Below are 18,980 nucleotides of genomic sequence, written 5' to 3'. Positions count from 1 at the left end.
TGTCTTCCCCATGTTTCCCACGGTTTCTGGAAGGATCACCAGGATCCTGAAGAAATACTGGATTAATATTATCCACAAACCTGTAAGGAAGCTCAAGTCACAGCTTATGCAGGTCAATGACGACTTGGGACTCAAGGTCAGCGGGAGTTTACAGGATTCCCTGACTAATTGGCCAGATGGAATGCACAGCGGAAACCCACATCAAGGAGCACAGCAGGTATATCTCTTTGGGTTATCCAGAGAAATCGACGGTAGCAGAACAATTGCATTTGCAATGGCCATACGATTGACTATGATGGCACAAAATTACTCTGCCATGCCTATGGCATTTGAGACTGCCTAGTAAACAAAGCGATTTCAAGTGAGTTTTTTTTCCGAACAGGGGCTTTGTCTTTTCCCCTCTCCCATAAAGCTGTGACTGGTGAAGCACTCGGACAACAGTCACTGTATGCACAGTTTCTCCCAAGTCATCCACTGAACCTTGTAACGACTCCAAAGTTGTCATAAGTCTCTTGGTGGCCTTCCTCACTAGTCCCCTTCTTGCATGGTCACTCAGTTTTTAAGGATGGCCTGCTCTAGGATGTAATGTTGAGGCTTCCTAAGGCACTGATGAGCAGTTATGAGTCTATTATCAAAGAAAGGATGTGATATTGGAGAAGGTTCAAAGGGGGTTCACAAAAATAATTCAGGGATTGTCACATGAAGAGCATTTGATGGCTCTGGACATGTATTCACTTGAATTCAGAAGAATGAGGAGAATCACATTGAGACCTATCGAATGTTGAAAGCCCTTGATAAGATTGGATGTATAAAGGATGTCTCCTATGGTGGGGTGTCTAGGAAAGCACAGTCTCAGAAGAGAGGGATGTCCATCTAGAACAGAGACGAGGAGGAATTTCTTTAGTCAGAGAATGAATCTGTGGAATTCATTATCACGTGTGGCTGTGGAGGTCAAGTCATTGGGTAGTTTTAAGGCAGAGGTTGATAATTTATTGATTAGTCAGGGCATGAAGGGTTATGGAGAGAAAGCAGGAGATTGGGGCTGAGTGGGAAATGGACCAACCATGATGAAATGGCAGTGCAGACTCGATGCACCAAATGGCCTAATTCTGCTCCTGTATCTTATGGTCTATGGTCTTAAAAGAAAATGTGTCGTCAGTATTGAGTTTGAACCGAAGAAATAAACATGAGCAATTTTTATTACTACCACAAAACAATTGTAATTATTTGGTGATTAATTGCATCAGTGAGGATAGCATGATTTATGTATTCTACGTGGACAACAGTAATAATTTTAAAGAGGCAAAAAAATATCAGCCCACAGAATCCACACAAATTGGTGACATGAGGTCAAGGCTTGTCATGTGTACCAACAATCAGAATGGGAATGAGTGATGGAGGTAGGATTGACAAAACTGCAAATGACACAAGAATTAGAGCTGCTGTTGTAGAGTTGTCTCGTTTTTACTGTGTATCGTACCAGCAGTTATGGTCGAAATGACAATAAAAAGTGACGTGACTTGACTTGATTTGAGTTGGCCAGCGTCGAAACTGGCTGTTCAGCCCTCGACAATCATGCCAAACTTTCAGTCCTGATGAAGAATCTCGATTGGTCTTTTCCCTCCATAGGCATTCACCTCGCGTATGCCTGATCTGCTGAGTCCCTCGAGCATTCTGTATGTGTTATCCATCTACACTAATCCAATTTGCCTATATTAGGGCCGTGTCCTTCTACATTTTGCATATTTAATGCCCCACTAAACGCTGGCATTGAGGAATATTATTTTTAGTGAGGAATAATATTGAGTGGGTGAAAAGGGCGAGGAGTGCGGACAGATCATAAAACCCATGAGGAACGACTGTTAAGATAAGGCATACTCTGAGGAACGGAGCGTCGGTGCACAAGCCCCAGGTCGCTGAGGCTGGTGGCACAGGGAAATAAGAAGGCACACGAGTGTTGTCTTCAATGGCCCCAGCACCAAACCATCCCGGGAGAGTTGGGCGGACCCCATACTCACCTGCCGGCTCACAGCCACTGATTGCCTATGCTTCTCGGTGTCGCTCAGCGCCGCTACCCTCCGCTTCATCTCCAGGCGCAAGGCCTTCTTGGCGGCCCGTAACGCAGCCATGTTCCCGTCGTAGTTCATCAGCACCGAGGCCCCGCCCAACGCGCACACGTGTGCACGCCCCCTTCACCTCCCGCGGACACGCACGGGCACAACTTCCTCGTGACTACGCGGGCTCGGGGGCACGATTCGTTCTCCCGTTTGCCGTGACCTTTTAATAATTTTCAGATTGTCCAGTTTCAATTTAACGTTGTGGTCTTGTTGCTGATAGTCAGTGTTTCAATGCCATGTCTCACACACCTTTACTCATCTCCCTCTTTACAAAGACTCCGATTTATCTCTGTATCACTGTCGTTCCTCAGATTTACTCCAGTTCTAAACTATCTGCCCACTAGGATGCTCCTGTCACTTACGGTGGGTGTGGTGTGACCAAATTAGTTACCAGTTAAGGGGCTAAGTTTCCTTTTGTCACCTATGAGATTTCAACTTTATTTGCTATATTTATGTTTTTAAAAGTGCCATTTTTTCTTTGAAACCCAGTGTCATCTTATTGTTCAGAACAGATCTGTGAGATTCTCACTAGCAAAAGTAAATTAGTATTAGCCAAACCCAAATTTATGCTTTTCACAATATTGGTCAGGTAAACCCTCGCTCTAACTTAAACAAAAAGAGCGAAAGGAAATCTACAGCACATTACAGGCCCTCAGCCCGTAATATTGTGCCGATCATGCAACCTACTCTAGAAACTGCTTAGAACTTCCCTACCGCATAGCCCTGTATTTTTCTAAGCTCCATGTACCTATCTAAGAGTCCCTTAAAAGACCCTAGTGTCTCCGCCTCCACCACCATTGCACCCACCATTCTCTGTGGAAAAACATACCTCTGACATCCCCCTTGTACCTACTTCCAAGCAGCTTAAAACTATGCCCCTCGTGTAAGCCATTTCAGCCCCGGGAAAAAGCCTCTGACTATCCACACAATCAACGCCTCTCATCATCTTATACACCTCTATCAGGTCACCTCTCATCCTCCGTTGCTCCAAGGAGAAAAGGCCAAGTTCACTCAACCTATTCTCTAAGGCATGTTCTCCAATCCAGGCAAAATCCTTGTAAATCTCTTCAGTACCCTCTCTATAGTAGCCACATTGTAGTCAGGTGACCAGAACCGAACGCAGTACTCCAGGTGGGGTCTGATCAAGGTCTTATATAGCGTTAACATTACATCACAGCTCTTGAACTCAATCCCATGGTTGATGAAGGCCAACACACCATACACCTCCTTAACCACACTGTCAACCTACGCAGCAGCTTTGAGTGTCCTATGGCCACAGACCCCAAGATCTCTCTGTTCCTCCACACTGCCAAGAGTCATACCATTAATATTATATTCCGTCTTCAAATTTGACCTACCAAAATGAACCACTTTATACTTATCTGGGTAGAACTCCATCTGCCACTCCTCAGTCCAGTTCTGCATCCTATCAATGTCCCACTGTAACCTCTGACAACCCTTCAGACTATCCACAACACCCCAACCTTTGTGTCATCAGCAAACTTACTAACCCACCCCCCTACTCCCTCATCCAGGTCATTTATAAAAATCATGAAGAGGATGGGTCCCAGAACAAATCCCTGCGGAACGCCATTGGTCACCATCCTCCATGCAGAATATGAACCATTTACAATCACCTTTTGTCTTCTGTGAGCAAGCTAATTTTGGATCCACAAAGCAAGGTCCCCTTGGATCCCATGCCTCCTTACTTTCTGAATGAGCCTTGCATTGGGAACCTTATCAAATGCCTGACTGAAATACATATACACTACATCTACTGCTCTACCTTCATTAATGTGTTTAGTCACATCCTCCAAAAATTCAATCAGGCTCTTAAGGCACAACCTACCTTTGACAAAGCCATGCTGACTATTCCTAATCATATTATGCCTCTCCAAATGCTCATAAATCCTGCCTCCCAGGATCTTCTCCAACAACTCGTCCACCACTAAAGTCAGACTCACTGGTCTATAATTTCCTTGAAAAAGGGAACAACATTTGCAACCCTCCAATCCTCCATTACTTCTCCCGTCCCTATTGATGATGCAATGATCATTGTCAGAGGCTCAGCGATCTCCTCCCTCACTTCCCACAGTAGCCTGGGTACATCTCTTCCAGACCCAGCAACTTACCTAACTTAATGCTTTTCAAAAGCTCCAGCACATCCTCTTTCTTAATGTCTATATACTCAAGCATTTTAGTCTACTGTAAGTCATCCCCACAATTATCAAGGTCCTTTTCCCCGGTGAATACTGAAGCAAAGTATTCATTAAGTACCTCTGCTACCTCCTCCAACTCCGCGCACGTTTCCACTATTACTCTTGATTGGTCCAATTCTCACACGGCTCATCCTCTTGCTCTTCACATACTTGTAGAATGCCTTCGGGTTTTCATTAATCCCGCTCACCAAGGCCTTCCCATAGTCCTTTCTAGCCCTCCTAATTTCATTTTTAAGCTCCTTCCTGGCAACCTTGTAATTTTCTAGAGCTCTAACAGTCCCTAGTTTCTTGAATCTTTTCTTTTCTTCTTATATAGATTTTCTACCTACATCATACACCACAGTACTTTTAACCTACCATCCTTTCCTGCCGTAATGGAACATACCTATGCAAGACACCATGCAAATATTCCCTGAATATTTGCCACATTTCTGTCATGCATTACCCTGAGAACATCTGCTCCCAAGTTTCTGCCTAATAGCGTCATATTTCCAATTAAATGTTTTCCCAAATTGTCTGCTCCTATCCGCTCCAGTGCTATGGTAAAGGAGATAGAGTTGTGATCACTACCTCCAAAATGCCCTCCCACTGAGGGATCTGACACCTGACCAGGTTCATTTCCCAATACCAGATCAAGTACAACTTCTCCTCTAGTTGGCTTATCTACATATTACGCCAGTTTACCTTCCTGAACACACCTAACAAACTCCACCCTATCTAAACCCCTTGCTATAAGGAGATGCCAATCAATATAAGGAAAGTTAAAAGCACCCATCACAACAACCCTGTAATTATTGCATCATTACAGAATCTGCCTCCCTATCTGTTCCTCGATGTAGCTGTTACTATTGGGGGGGTCTATAAAAAACACCCAGTAGAGTTATTGCCCCCCTTCCTGTTTCTGACTTCCACCCACACTGACTCAGTAGACAATCCCTCCATGACTTCCTCCTTTTCTACAGCCATGATACTATCCCTGATTAGCAATGCCACTTTCCCACTTCTTTTCCCTCCCTCCCTGTCCTTTTTGAAACACCTAAAGCCCGGCACCCGAAGCAGCCATTCCTGCCCTTGAGATATCCAAGTCTCCGTAATGGCCACAACATCATAGTTCCACATATTGATCTACGCTCTAAGTTCATCCGCCTTGTTTATGATGCTTCTTGCATTAAAATAGACACGTCTCAAACCATCTGACTGTGCGTCTTTGCTCTGTCATCTACCTGTCCTTCACCACAAACTCCCTACAAACTGTCTCCACTTGTGTGCCAACCGCCCCATCCTCTGCCTCTTCAGTTCAGTTCCCACTAACCCTAATTCTAAACATTATATCATAATGCAAACTGCACATCAGATTTAACAGAAACAAATGCACACAAGATTTAACAAAATGGTAATATACAGAGGCTAAGAAATCTGGGGTTATCTGCACTGTGAAAAGTTAAAGCATTACTTAAGCAACACACATAAAAGTTGCTGGTGAACGCAACCTCCCTCCCTCCCCCTCCTGTCTTCTTCTATCATCTCAGATCTCCCCCTCCCCCTCCCACTTCCAAATCTCTTACTATCTCTTCTTTCAGTTAGTCTTGACAAAGGGTCTCGGCCCGAAACATCAACTGTACCTCTTCCTATAGATGCTGTCTGGCCTCCTGTGTTCACCAACAATTTTTATGTGTGTTGCTTGAAATTCCAGCATCTGCAGATTTCCTCGTGTAAGCATTACTTAATATGTTTTCAAAATTATAGAGTACTTGGAGTAATTGAAAAAAGAATAAATATTGGCGGAAAGGTCAATAACCAGAGATTCAAATAATCTACATGGATATCAAGGGTATGGGATTTTTTACACTGCATGCTGAAGGTAGAGAGAGAGATTATTGAATGTTTGCAGGAAGTTGGGACAGAGCCAGAGTGCAAAGTACTGGGTAGCTCTTTCTCAGATCCAACATATATGAGGCTTATTTTATGCGGGTAGGTTCTGCTAAGCAAATTACAGGCCAGGAGCTGAACATTTAATCACATCTATGTTGGGTGTTGAAGAGATGGGGGTTGGTGATATGGTTGTGATAACAGAAGACGCAACTGGCTTTGGGATATCGATGAGCAATTGTCATTCACATTCCAGTCACTCTCTCACAATTCAACAAGTTCCAAATTCACTGTTCATTGCTCACTCAGACTCACTACTGAGTCCTATGTCCTTCCTGGGAACTTGCCTCCACTACCATCCTGTGACCCTCTCACCCCGTCTCTTCTCCTCACCTGCCTATCACCTCCCTCTGGATCCTCTCTTCCTTCCCTTTTTTCGATGATCCACTGTTCCCTCCTATTGGATTCCTCCTTCTTCAGCTTGTTACCTCTCCCATTTATCCCCTCCCAGCTTCTTACTTCATTTCCTTCCCCTCAGCTGCTCTCACCTATCACCTGTCAGCATGTACTCCTTCCCCTAACCCCACCCTCTTATTCTGCCTTCCGCCCTCTTCCTTTCCAGTCCCGATGAAAGAGCTCGGCCTGAAATGTTAACTGTTTATTTCCCCCCACAGATGCTGCCTAACTTGCTGAGTTTCTCTAGCACTTCGTGTGTGCTGTTCACTATTTCTTTGACATAAACAAGCTACCATTCCAAGCTTTGGAAACAAAAGCTCAAAAAGCAAGCAAAATGGAACCATAGATTTTGCTACAAATTACATTTTACTTTATTTCTGTAATAACAACCTGCAAGGTACCAAATGTGTCCCCGAGAACACAGAGTTGGGGCTTGAGAGCAGAATTAGAAGGGGTAAAGAGCTAAGCAAGGATTTTGTTGAAGGGTATTCAGACAAATTTGAGTGCCAGGTACGGATAGAATGAATCAGGAAGGAGGTAGAGTCACAGTGTCATTGAGCTACAGAGGCTCATCTCGTCCATACCCACCATGATGCCCATCTACAGTAATCCCACTTGTCTCCAATAGGCCCATCTCTCTCTCTCTTCTCCTTTCGTAATCAAGTACCCATCCAAATGCTTTTAAAAGATTCTCGTTGTTTCACCCTCAACCACTTCATCAGGCAGCCCCTTCCATATAACTACCAGCCGCTCTGCAAAAATCTTGCACCTCAGACCCCCTTTAAACTTCTCCCCTCTCACGTTAAACCTATACCTACTAAATTTGAATTAATCAGGTTTAATATCACTGGCATACAGTATGCCATGACATTTCCTGTTTTGCAGCAGCAGTTCATTGCAATACACAACAAAAAATATAAACCACAATAAGGAATACAAGAATTAAATGAAAACAGTAGTGCAAATAGAGAGTAAAAATAGAGATCGTGCAAAAGGTTCATTGTCCATTCAGAAACCTAATGGTGGAGGAGAAGCTACTCCTGCAAGGTTGATGTAGTGTATTTCATATTTCAGCAATATTTGAGTAATATTGAAAATATTGTTTGTTTAGGCATTCCTTGTTTGTTTACATAATTGATTCTGAGTTATATGTAAGAAGTACATGAATAGATACGTCATTACACCATCGCGTCATATGTGCGCAACTTACTAAAACAAAAAGGGAAAAGAAAAACTAAGAAGGCAAGTATCCTGGCTCCTATGTTTTTCTTTCAGATAGTTTCTGGAGATATGAAACACAACAGCAGGAACGAGGAAGCTTTAAAATTAACCTCAGACAACTACCTACCTGTTGAAGCACAGCACATTTTTCTTTGATAGGGGAAAGAGACATTCAAGTATTTTTTTAAAAGCCGGAAGCAGATGAAATTAACAAGCAGCAAGTATGGCCTTGGGTTCATAAACAGTGAGAACTGGGTGATTATAATAATATATTTTTAAAAAGCAGAAAAGGCTGGCTACATCAGACAAACAGATATGACCGATTGCACAACAGATAACTGGATGATGTATACTGAACAAATTAAGCTGTATTTTGAAGTGAATGAAACAGCTGATGAAAAATGAGTCCCACTGTTGCTGAGTGCAATGGGTGGAAAAGCATACAGTATGCTTTGAAGTTTAACTGCTCCAACCAAATCAGCCGTAATAAGCATTGCTGATATTGTGAATGTAATCAGGAACATTTAGAACCAAAACCATTGTTGATTGCAGAACGCATTAAGGTTTCATAAGTGGAATCAAAAGGAAAGGGAGTCTATTTCAGCTTAGTGACTGAATTGAAGAAATTGTCAGAGCATTACCAGTTCAGTAATGGGCTTAATGATGCTCTAAGAGATTGTTTACTTTGTGGATTCTTACAAGAAAGTATTCAGAAGCAGCTCCCCACTGAAGCACAGCTCACATTTAAAAAAGCAGTTGAAATTGCCCTATCAATGGAAAGAGCAGCTAGAGATGCTGTGGAGTTGCAGTCAAGAATGAAAGTGAGCGCGAACGAAATTGCGACACCTTAAGCAGAAACCTGCCTGGCTGAGCAAATTGTTTTACTGTTGAGCAGGGGCTCACATACACCAGACTAATGCAGGTTTAAGGGCTAAACCTGCAGAAAATGCAACAAAGTAGGACACATACAAAGAACATATCAGGCAGACAAAAATAAATGGACAAATAGTTGAGGCAGATTGTGTTTGTCTATTATTGTGACTTAGAAGAAGATCAAACCACGTTTTATGAGTAATGAATGCAGAAAACCAGGACATTGCAAAGGGTTCACAAACTTTTTCTTTCAATTGTACTTCAAGTGCAACTAAACCAACATTTTGTACAGTTGCAACCTGATGTCCCCACTTACACATAGTGTCTTAGTCTATGAAGGCAAGAATGCCAAAATAGTTTTTTCACTACCTTATACACCCAACTTGAACCACAAAGTTTCTCTGTATATCTAACCCTAAGGCCCCTTTCATTTACTGTCCTGCCATCGCTTGACATCACAAAATTTATTACTTCATTCTTATCTGGTCTGAATTTCTGCACTCTACCCAAACTTCCATCTGATTTCAGGCCCTGTGTAAACTTAGATAACCTCATTTGCTATCATTGCCTCCACTATTTTTTTGTTTTGCCAGCAAACTCACTAATCAGACCAGCAACATTCTCAGCCAAGTCATTTATATAAGTCAAACAAAGGTCTCAGCACCTTTGCCTGTGGAGCACCACAGGTTACAGATTTCCAGTCAGTAAAGCAAACATCTATCACCGCCATCTACCTCCAGTCACCAAACAAAGACAATTCTTTCACCCAAATACCTTGGATTCTATGTGGTTTATCTGGCACAGCCTGTGAATTTACACCAAAATTCTAGCTAAAGTCTACGTATACCACCACACCCTTCATTAATTTTCTTGGAACTTCTTTTTTTGAGGAAGCAACTATCAGATTTCTGAGATAGGAGTTCCCCTGCATAAAAACATGCTGACTTCCTCTAAGGAGTCCCTGCCTTTCCAAACAATAAAACTGCACCCAAGAAATGTTTCCAATAATTCCTAGACAGCTAAATGCAAGGCACACTGGCCTGAGATTTCCTGACTTATTCCTACTGCCCTTTTTGAACGACGGAATAACATTTGCTATCCTTTAGTCTTCTGGTACATCAACTGGAGCTAACAAAGTGTACAAGCATAAGAGTGCACCAGCAAGCTGAATCAGACTAAGAAAACAGGATAAGATTAAAGAGAATAAAGCACAAAGTGGAAGACAATTCACTTATCAACAGGCCATTTTCTCCCACACCATCCTCGACCTTATCAGCTCTGGGGAACCAGGCCACTGTCTCCCACACCATCACTGACCTTATCAGCTCAGGGAATCTCCCATCCACTGCCACCAACTTAAGAGTTCCCACACCCCACACTTCCGATTTCTACCTCCTACCCAAGATCCACAAACCTGCGTGTCCAGGTAGACCCATTGTTTCAGCTTGCCCGTGCCCCACCAAACTCACTTCTGCATATCTGGACACTGTTTTATCCCCTTTTGTTCAATCCCTTCCCACCTATGTTCATGACTCTTCTCATGCTCTGGATTTTGTCAATGATTTCAAGTTCCCTGGCCCCCATCGTCTTATTTTCACCATGGATGTCCAATCCGTATATACCTCCATCCCCCACCAGGAAGGTCTCAAAGCTCTCTGCTTCTTTTTGGATTCCAGACCTAACCAGTTCCCCTCTACCACCACTCTCCTCCGTCCAGTGGAATTGGTCCTTACTCTTAATAATTTCTCTTTTAGCTCCTCCCACTTCCTCCAAACTAAAAGTGTAGCCATGGGCACCAGTATGGGTCCCAGCTATGCCTGCCTTTTTGTTGGCTATGTGGAACAGTCCATATTCTAAGCCTACACTAGTATCTATCCCCCAATGTTCCTTCACTATATCGACGACTGCATTGGCACTGCTTCCTGCACGCATGCTGAGCTCGTTGACTTCATCAACTTTGCCTCCAACTTTCACCCTGCCCTCAAGTTTACCTGGTCCATTTCTGACGCTTCCCTCCCCTTCCTTGACCTCTCTGTCTCTGTCTCTGGAGACAGCTTATCTGCTGATGTCTACTATAAGCCCACGGACTCTCACAGCTACCTGGACTATTCCTCTTCCCACCCTGTTACTTGTAAAAATGCCAACCCCTTCTCGCAATTCCTCTATCTCCACCGCATCTGCTCTCGGGATGAGGCTTTTCATTCCAGGACGAAGAAGATATCTTCCTTTTTTGAAGAAAGGGGCTTCCCTCCCTCCACCATCAACTCTGCCCTCAAATGCATCTTTCCCATTTCACGCAATCTGCTCTCACCCCATCCTCCCGCCACCCCACTAGGAATAGGGTTCCTCTTGTCCTCACCTACCACCCCACCAGCCTCCGGGTCCAACATATAACTCTCCGTAACTTCCACCGTCTCCAACGGGATCCCACCACCAGGCACATCTTTCCCTCCCCCCCCCCTGCACTTTCCGCTTTCCGCAGGGATCGCTCCCTACACGACTCCCTTGTCCATTTGACCACCATCCCTTCCCAACGATCGCCCTCCTGGCACTTATCCTTGTAAGCAGAACAAGTGCTACACATGCCCTTACACTTCCTCCCTCACCACCATTCAGGGCCCCAGACAGTTCTTCCAGCTGAGGCGACACTTCACCTGTGAGTTGGCTGATGTGATATACTGCGTCCAGTGCTCCCGATGTGGCCTTCTATATATTGGCGAGACCCGACGCTGGCTGGGAGACCATTTCACTGAACACCTACGCTCTGTATGCCAGAGGAAGCAGGATCTCCCTGTGGCCACACATTTTAATTCCGCGTCCCATTCCCATTCCGATATATCAATCCATGGCCTCCTCTACTGTCAAGATGAAGCCACACTCAGGTTGGAGGAACAACACTTCATATTCCGTTTGGGTAGCCTCCAACCTGATGGCATGAACAATTATTTCACTAACTTCCATTAATGCCCCTCCTCCCCTTCTTACCCCATCCCTAATTTATTATTTTTTAAATATTTTACATTTTTTTTTCTTTTTTCTCTCTTTCCCTCTCACAATAACTCCTTGTCTATTCTCTATCTTCCTCTGGTGCTCCTCTCCCCCTTTCTTTCTTCCAAAGCCTTCTGTCCCATGATCCTCTTCCTTCTCCAGCCTTGTATCCCTTTTGCCAATCTGCTTCCCAGCTCTTGGCTTCATCCCTCTCCCTCCTGTCTTCTCCTATCATTTCAGGTCTCCCACTTTCCCATTCCCTCTCCCACTTTCAGATCTCTTACTATCTCTTTTTTCCATTAATCCTGACAAAGGGTCTCGACCCAAAACGTCGACTGTACTTCTTCCTTTAGATACCGCCCGGCCTGCTGCAGTCCACCAGCATTTTGTGTGTGTTGCTTGAGACAATTCATGTTAGATATTAGCCTAAGCATTTTATTGAGGTCCGTGATAATAGAAATGCCAAAACTAAAATCGATTTTACCATGAAGTGTGGTAAATAATGTTGATGAACAACAGGCACTAATGGTCATTTGGGAAGATAATGTGACTGCAATTATAGAAATTTGGCTGAAAAAGGAGCAAAACTGGACGTTATATATTCAGGGAGGCATAGTGTCCTGGAAGGTCGGGAAGGAACGAGAGGGCGGTAGAGAGAATTTAACTGAGGGCTCAAAGAGAGCATTTGGTTACTGCTAAACAACGGTGGAGGGAAACAAAAACAAGCTATGTGTTTGGCTGCAACTACAAAGCAAAGTAAAAACAAGGCTGATTATAGATATAAAAAACAAAGGACCTTTTTTATTTTTATCTTCCCCAGTATCTCTTTCATCATTGAGGACTTCCCCCCACTTTTGTCTTTCATGGGAATGTGCTTTAAAACTATTTATTCCTTTAAAGGTCAGCATTTCTTCTGGTAATGTGCTGCCTATCAACTTCTAGTTTCAAATTAATGATTCATTCTCAACTCACTGAAAATTGTTTTGGCATCTCTATTATCACAGACCTTCCAAGCAGTATTTTTTCCTCTCCATTTCCTTTTTCTATTGCTAACCTGGTGTTATCACGAGCTCTGAAAATTAAAATAAGCAAGGTACAAATGAAGAAATATTACCTGCAAGAGTGTTCTGTGGGCATAATAAGCAAGTAGTATTCAAGAATTGGTGCATGGAGGAGCTGGACTACAGAGGACAAAAATGGGAACTTGCATACAGATGTGGTTGTTTTGTATCTGTCTTCGCCAGGGAAGATGTTGCTTCTACAGTAATGGTAAAGGATAAGGTAGTTGTGATACAAGATATATTAAAAACAGGGGTTCCTAACTTGGGGTTCATGGACCCCTGCTTAATTTTATTCATCCATGGCATAAAAAAGGTTGGGAACCCTTGCCTTAGAAGGTGATCACAAGGAGGTGTTGAAAACTAGATTGAACCTGGTGTAGATAAGTAACCAGACCAGAAGAGGACATTGGGGATTCTGAGCCAATCATAGAGAATTGACCACAATATCTCACTGTTCTTCAGTTGTGCTGGTGATGGCTGAGAATTAACAAATAATGCATGTTATTCCCTGCTTCAAGGGATGGAGTGAGGATAAGCCATGGAATTACAGACCATTCAGTTTAACCTCAGTGATGGGAAAGCTTTCAGAAACATTACTTCTGAGACAGGATACGTAATTACCTGGAGGGGAGATGGATTAAAGGCAAGTCAGCCATAATTAATGTTTTAAGGGCAATTTGTAAACTAATAATATAGAACTGTTTGATAATGCAGTGGACTTGACGTACGTTACCAAATAGAAGGGAAAACTTAAGGTCTGGAGACTAAAGGGATTGTAGATGCTGAAATTGGAGCGGTAAAACACACTACTGAAGGGACTCAGCAGATCAGGTAGCATCTATTGAATGAAAGAGACAGTCAGCTTTTTGGGTCTAGACCCTTCATCGTGATCTGAAAGATTCAAAGATGCCTTGCACATTCCCACTGACTTCTGCGTACCTCTATTCAAAGTGGAGAAGGAGCATTTCTATTGGTATGGAGAACCTCTAGGCTATACTTTAGGAGCACACAGAGGCCCTGTGCAGAGTAATACAACTTAGAAACAGACCCTTCTTCCCAACTTGTTTATGCCAACTATGGTACTCACCTAGCTAGTCCCATTATCTTAAACTATCCACCTACCCACCTCATCAGCCACCTCCCATATTAGACTCTGCAATTCCCACTCATTAACTACCTCAGCAACCCACAAAGCCAGAGTGAAGGCAAGTCCTCAAATCCAAAGGGCCACCTAAAAAAGGCAGATAGACTTCCAGCAGGCTTCTGATAAGATGCCAATTAGAGCTTATTATTAAAGTTGAATCACATGGCATAAAATGGGCATTGATAGCACACGTATGAAGCTAACTAAGTAACAGACAACAAGCTATTGTGGTGAATAGTTGTTTTTCACAGCAGGAAGTTTTTAAAAAAATTTATTTATGAGATGTAGGCATCGCCAGCTAAGCCAGCATTTATAGCCCATCCCTAGTTGCCCTTGAGAAGGTGACGATGAGCTCCCTTCTTGAACCGCTGCAGTCCCTGAGGTGTAGGTCCACCCACAGTGCTGTTAGGGAGGGAATTCTATGATTTTGACCCAGCAACAATGAAGGAACAATGATATGTTTCTAAGTCAAGATGGAGAGTGACTTGGAGGGGGATTTCCAAGTAGTGGTGTTCCCAGGTATCTGCCATTCTCATCCTTCTAGACAGTAGTATTCTTGGGTCTGGAAGGTGCTGCCTTAGGAACTCTGGTGTGTTGTTGCAGCGCATCGTGTAGATAGTACACACTGCTGAATCTGTTCATTGATGGTTGAGGGATGGGTTGCTTGTGGAAGGGGTACCAATCCAGTGGGCTGCCTGGTACTGGATGGTGTCGAGCTTCTTGTGTGTTGATGGAGCTGCACTCATCCAGGCGAGTGGCAAGCATTCCATTACACTCCTGCTCTAAGCCTTGCAGATGGTGGACAGGATTTGGAGTCAGCAAGTGAGATACACACTGCAGGATTCCTAGCCTTTGATCTGCTCTGGTAGCCACTGTGTTTATATGGCTAGACCAGGATGTTTCTAATAGGACACTCAGTGATGGCGATGCCACTGAATGTCAAGGGACAATGGTTAGAGCCTCTCTTGTTGGAGATTGTCATTGCCTGGCACTTCCGTGGCTTGAATGTTACCTGCCACTTGACAGCCAAAGCCTGGATATTGCCCATGTCCTGCTGCATTTGGGTATGAACTGCTTCGCTATCTGAGGAGTCATGAATAGTGTAGAACAATGTGCAGTCATCTGCGAACAACCTCACTTCTGACCTTATGACAGAAGTTTATTGATTAAGCAGCTGAAGATGGTTGCCCTAGGACACTTCCCTGAGGAAATCCTGCAGTGATGTCCGAGGATTGAGATGATTGACCTCCAACTATCTTCCTTTGTGTGAGGTACAATTCCAGCCAGCGGAGGTTTTTGCCCCCCCCCCACTTCCCCCATTTCCATTGACTCCATTTTAGCTGGGGCACATTGATCCCATACTCTGTCAAACGCTGCCTTGATGTCAAGGGCTAGCACTCTCACCTCACCTCTGGTATTTAGCTCTTTGGTCCATGTTTGGACCAAGGGGGTGATGAGGTCAGGAGCTGAGTGGCCTTGACGGAACCCAAACTGGGCATCCATAAGCAGGTTATTGCCGAGTAGGTGCTGCATGATAGCACTGTTGATGACCCCTTCCATTACTCTGCAGATGATTGAGAGTAGGCTGATAGGGTGGTAGTTAGCTGGGTTGGACTTGTCCTGTTCCTTATGTACAGGACATACCTGGGCTATTTTCCACATTGCTGGGTAGATGTTGGTGTTGTAGCTGTACTGGAACAGCTTGGCTAGTGGAGTGGCAAGTTCTGGAGCGCAAGTCTTCAGGACTATTGCCAAGATTTTGTCTGGGCCCATAGCCTTTGCAGTATCCAGCACTTTCAGCAGTTTCTTGATAGCACATGGAGTGAATCAGATTGGCTGCATAGAGACATCTGGGATGCTGGGACTTCTGGAGGGAGCCGAGCTGGATAATTTACTCGGCATTTCTGACTGAAGATTGTTGCAAATGCCTCAGCCTAAAGGCTGATTTATACTTCTGCGTCAAATCAACACCGTAGGTACAGCATAGCCGCAAACCCTACGCAGAGCCTACGTGGATACCTACGCCGTAGCCTAATGCGCACCTCTCCCAAAATGTAACTACGCATCACAGCAATGCAGACCACAACAACTGTGATTGGTCCACTTGGTAGCATCGCATTTCCTCCTACACTGCAATAGCTTCCCATTGGGCGACTGAAGGGCAGGGAAGAAACGCTGGCTGCAATGCTTTCCATAAAGCTTTACAAGCTAGACCTCCGAAATTATGGAGGACATATTTCGCTTTTATGAAAAAAGATGCTCGCTTTAAACTTGTTTACCCCGAGAAAGATTACCATGACCATGAAGCCTTGCACGGGCAGGTGTGTGCGCATGCGTGACGTGCACGAATTGCAGAGTGATGCAGACACACCAACGCACAAGTATAAATGCTCACAACAGCGTTGCCCACTTGCGTAGGCTACGGCGCAAGCCTTGACATCAGCCTTTATCTTTTGCACAGGTGTGCTGGGCTCCTCTATCATTGAGGACGGGGATATTTGTGGAGCCGCTTCCTCCAGCGAGTTTGATTGTCCACCACCATTCACGACTAGAAGTGAAGTTTCATTCCTTAGGGTTGGTGTTAAGATCATTCCTTATTTTGTTCTCTTAATGACCCAGAATTGGAAATATGCAGATGGCTCAAAATCTAGGAAAGTTCATGGGCTATGAACAGAAGTGATAAATTGCACACAAGGAGTACTGAAATGGATGTAAAATTGTATTGAGACATCCCAAGTTCATGAAAGGAAATATACAAACAAATATTACTTGCTCCTTACATATTTAAATAAAGCAACCCAAATTCAAATTGCTACAAAATAAATCTGATTTTATTGCGCTTAAACACCTCATCTTTGCTTGGATTCAACAAACTTCACAAAAGTTAATTAGTCCAAGTCCTGTACCAGGTTCTCAATTCAAGGCAGAATGTTCACCTGCTGCATCAGTTTCTAATGTGCAAAGTCTACTGCCACATCTTCACTGCTGGTAGATCACAAAGGAAAAAGCAGCAACTATCCCCGTTACAGCAGCTATCTTGGCATAGAAGTGCGGATTCTTTTTCTCCTGGAAGTGTTCCACAAAGCCCTTCTCCTGTTTAAAAAAAGTACATACACTCAGTGGCCATTTTAGGTACATCTGTTCCTTAATACAAATACTAATAAGCCAATCATGTGACAACAAATCAATGCACAAAAACATGCAGACATGGTCAAGAGGGTCACTTGTTGTTCAAAGCAAACATCAGAAACGGAAAGAAATATGATCAAAGTGAATTTGACTGTGGAATGATTGTTGGTGCCAGATGAAGTGGTTTGAGTATCTTAGAAACTGCTGATCTCCTGGGAATTTAATACATGAGTGTGTAGAGAATGGTGTGGAAAAACAAAACATCCAGTGAGCAGTAGCGGTTTCTTTTGGGGGGGATATATATAGAAATAAAAGAGGAGAATAGCCAGACTGGTTCAAGCTGACAGAAGGTAATCACACGTTACAACAGCAGTGTGTAGAACATCATCTGAGAACACATAACACATTGAACCTCGGAGTGGATGGGCTACAGCAGCAGAAGACCAGGAACATACACTCAGTAGTCACATGGTTAGGTACAGGAGGTGCCTAACAGAGTGATCACAGTGTATATACACCAATGAATGTAGCAAATCACTTCTCACGTTTCTACATATTTCTTCCTACACAGGACCAGTTTTACAATTCCTGATACTAATTGCTATCCTACATGACGAAAGCATATTGTGTTCCTTCTCTTCAGCCCTAATAATTTCAACTTCAAAAACTCCAGATCTGTCAAGTCAGTTTTTAACAAATTATTAAACCACATTAACCCTGCCTAATCATGTTGTGTGCTGTTGTGGTACTAAACCAGCAAAATGAACCAGCTGACTCATACCAGCTCACAAGTAAGAAGTGGAACTTAGCCACTACTCTGGTGTGGGAAATTCTACCATAATATTAACGGACAATCCATCTCCAATTTAAATACAAAAGATGATGAGGTGATTACGTGAACGGACACATTAGATCAGACTGCGACAAAAGTTTACTCTTACCCAGCCACCGTTGTTCTTGATCCAGGCGCCTTTGTGAGTCCAGGTGTACTGAGCCACCCACTGAGCTACGCCCTCAACCAGCTCTCGCTCCGGGACGCCTTTCTCTTTCAGGTGCCTGACCAGGATTCCACAGAAGGCGAACAGAGTCACAATCCTTCCCCAGTTATCAATTCCGTCCGAGTAAACTTCTCTCATCAGGTTGGGGAGCACTCGTTGTGCCTCTTCAAGAGAGCTTAAGTTGAGACTGTCTATACAACGCTCCAACTCCTGGCCGGATGCATACAAGGAGGAGCCAGATCTGCGCAGGGTTTCTGCCACACTGTTGGCTGCTGGCTGAGCTTGTGAACCGTGTAACACAAAGCGAAAATAATCGTCCGCCAAAAAGTAGCAGAATCCTTCGGAGTTTGGCTGTTGGTAACCCATAATATTTACAGGTGTTTGAAATCCAACGAACAACAGTAAAGAAAGCCCTACATCCTTGGTCTATTATATTCACTGCCCACGACAATGGTGGGACTTCCCATCAGCTGACGTAGAGAAATGGCTAGACCCAATTTCCGTTTAAAAGCGCCTTATGCTGACCTCAAGTGGAAAGTGGAAATAACAATCCGATGCAGTTGCCCTTTCTGGAACACACGTATTTTTTTTTCCTCAGAAGTTATTTAAAACTTAGTTTCTGCGTACTTTCTCCTACCTTTATTTAATTTCAGTTCTAAATATTAGCTACTTAAATAGTTTGGAAGAGGAAAAAAGAGCCTACGGTACACAATAATAATCTTTCTTGAGCTTTTACACCAACTCAGCCAAAAATGGTTTGAGATGCAGAACAATCAGTGTGAGCACAGAATGAATTAAAACACACACACACACACACACACACTACTAGAGGAACTAGGCAGGTAAGGCTGCATCTATGGAAGGGTATAAAGATCTGTTTTAGTGAAGTGGATTAAGAGACCAAT

General features: G+C 43.7%; 2 protein-coding genes across 3 annotated transcripts in view; both read right to left on the bottom strand.

Annotated features, from left to right (window-relative positions):
- The window catches only part of mthfs (5,10-methenyltetrahydrofolate synthetase (5-formyltetrahydrofolate cyclo-ligase)), a 46,858-nt gene extending 40,164 nt beyond the window's left edge, over positions 1-6,694 (bottom strand). Inside the window, exon 1 of one of the 2 annotated variants that reach the window (XM_063065782.1) lies at positions 6,599-6,694. Coding sequence is in view for 1 of the 2 variants with exons in the window: in XM_063065781.1 (XP_062921851.1) it covers positions 2,019-2,147 (129 nt within the window). In the remaining variant the exon portion in view is untranslated. Of the gene's footprint in view, positions 1-2,018; positions 2,192-6,598 lie in introns of those variants that run through there. The other variant, XM_063065781.1, reaches the window with a different exon arrangement.
- A 9,977-nt stretch (positions 6,695-16,671) lies between these two features.
- LOC134355621 (bcl-2-related protein A1-like) lies at positions 16,672-18,542 on the bottom strand. The gene is given in 3 exon segments (XM_063065780.1): positions 16,672-17,041; positions 18,019-18,498; positions 18,501-18,542. Coding segments are annotated over 3 exon segments (636 nt in total). The 3' UTR covers positions 16,672-16,927.
- Positions 18,543-18,980: the final 438 nt, after the last annotated feature.

This window comes from Mobula hypostoma, chromosome 13, assembly GCF_963921235.1.
Source record: "Mobula hypostoma chromosome 13, sMobHyp1.1, whole genome shotgun sequence".
NCBI classification, from domain to species: domain Eukaryota; kingdom Metazoa; phylum Chordata; class Chondrichthyes; order Myliobatiformes; family Myliobatidae; genus Mobula; species Mobula hypostoma.
The sequence above is the reverse complement of the archived record's forward strand: the minus strand, read 5'-3'. Positions and strand labels throughout refer to the sequence as shown.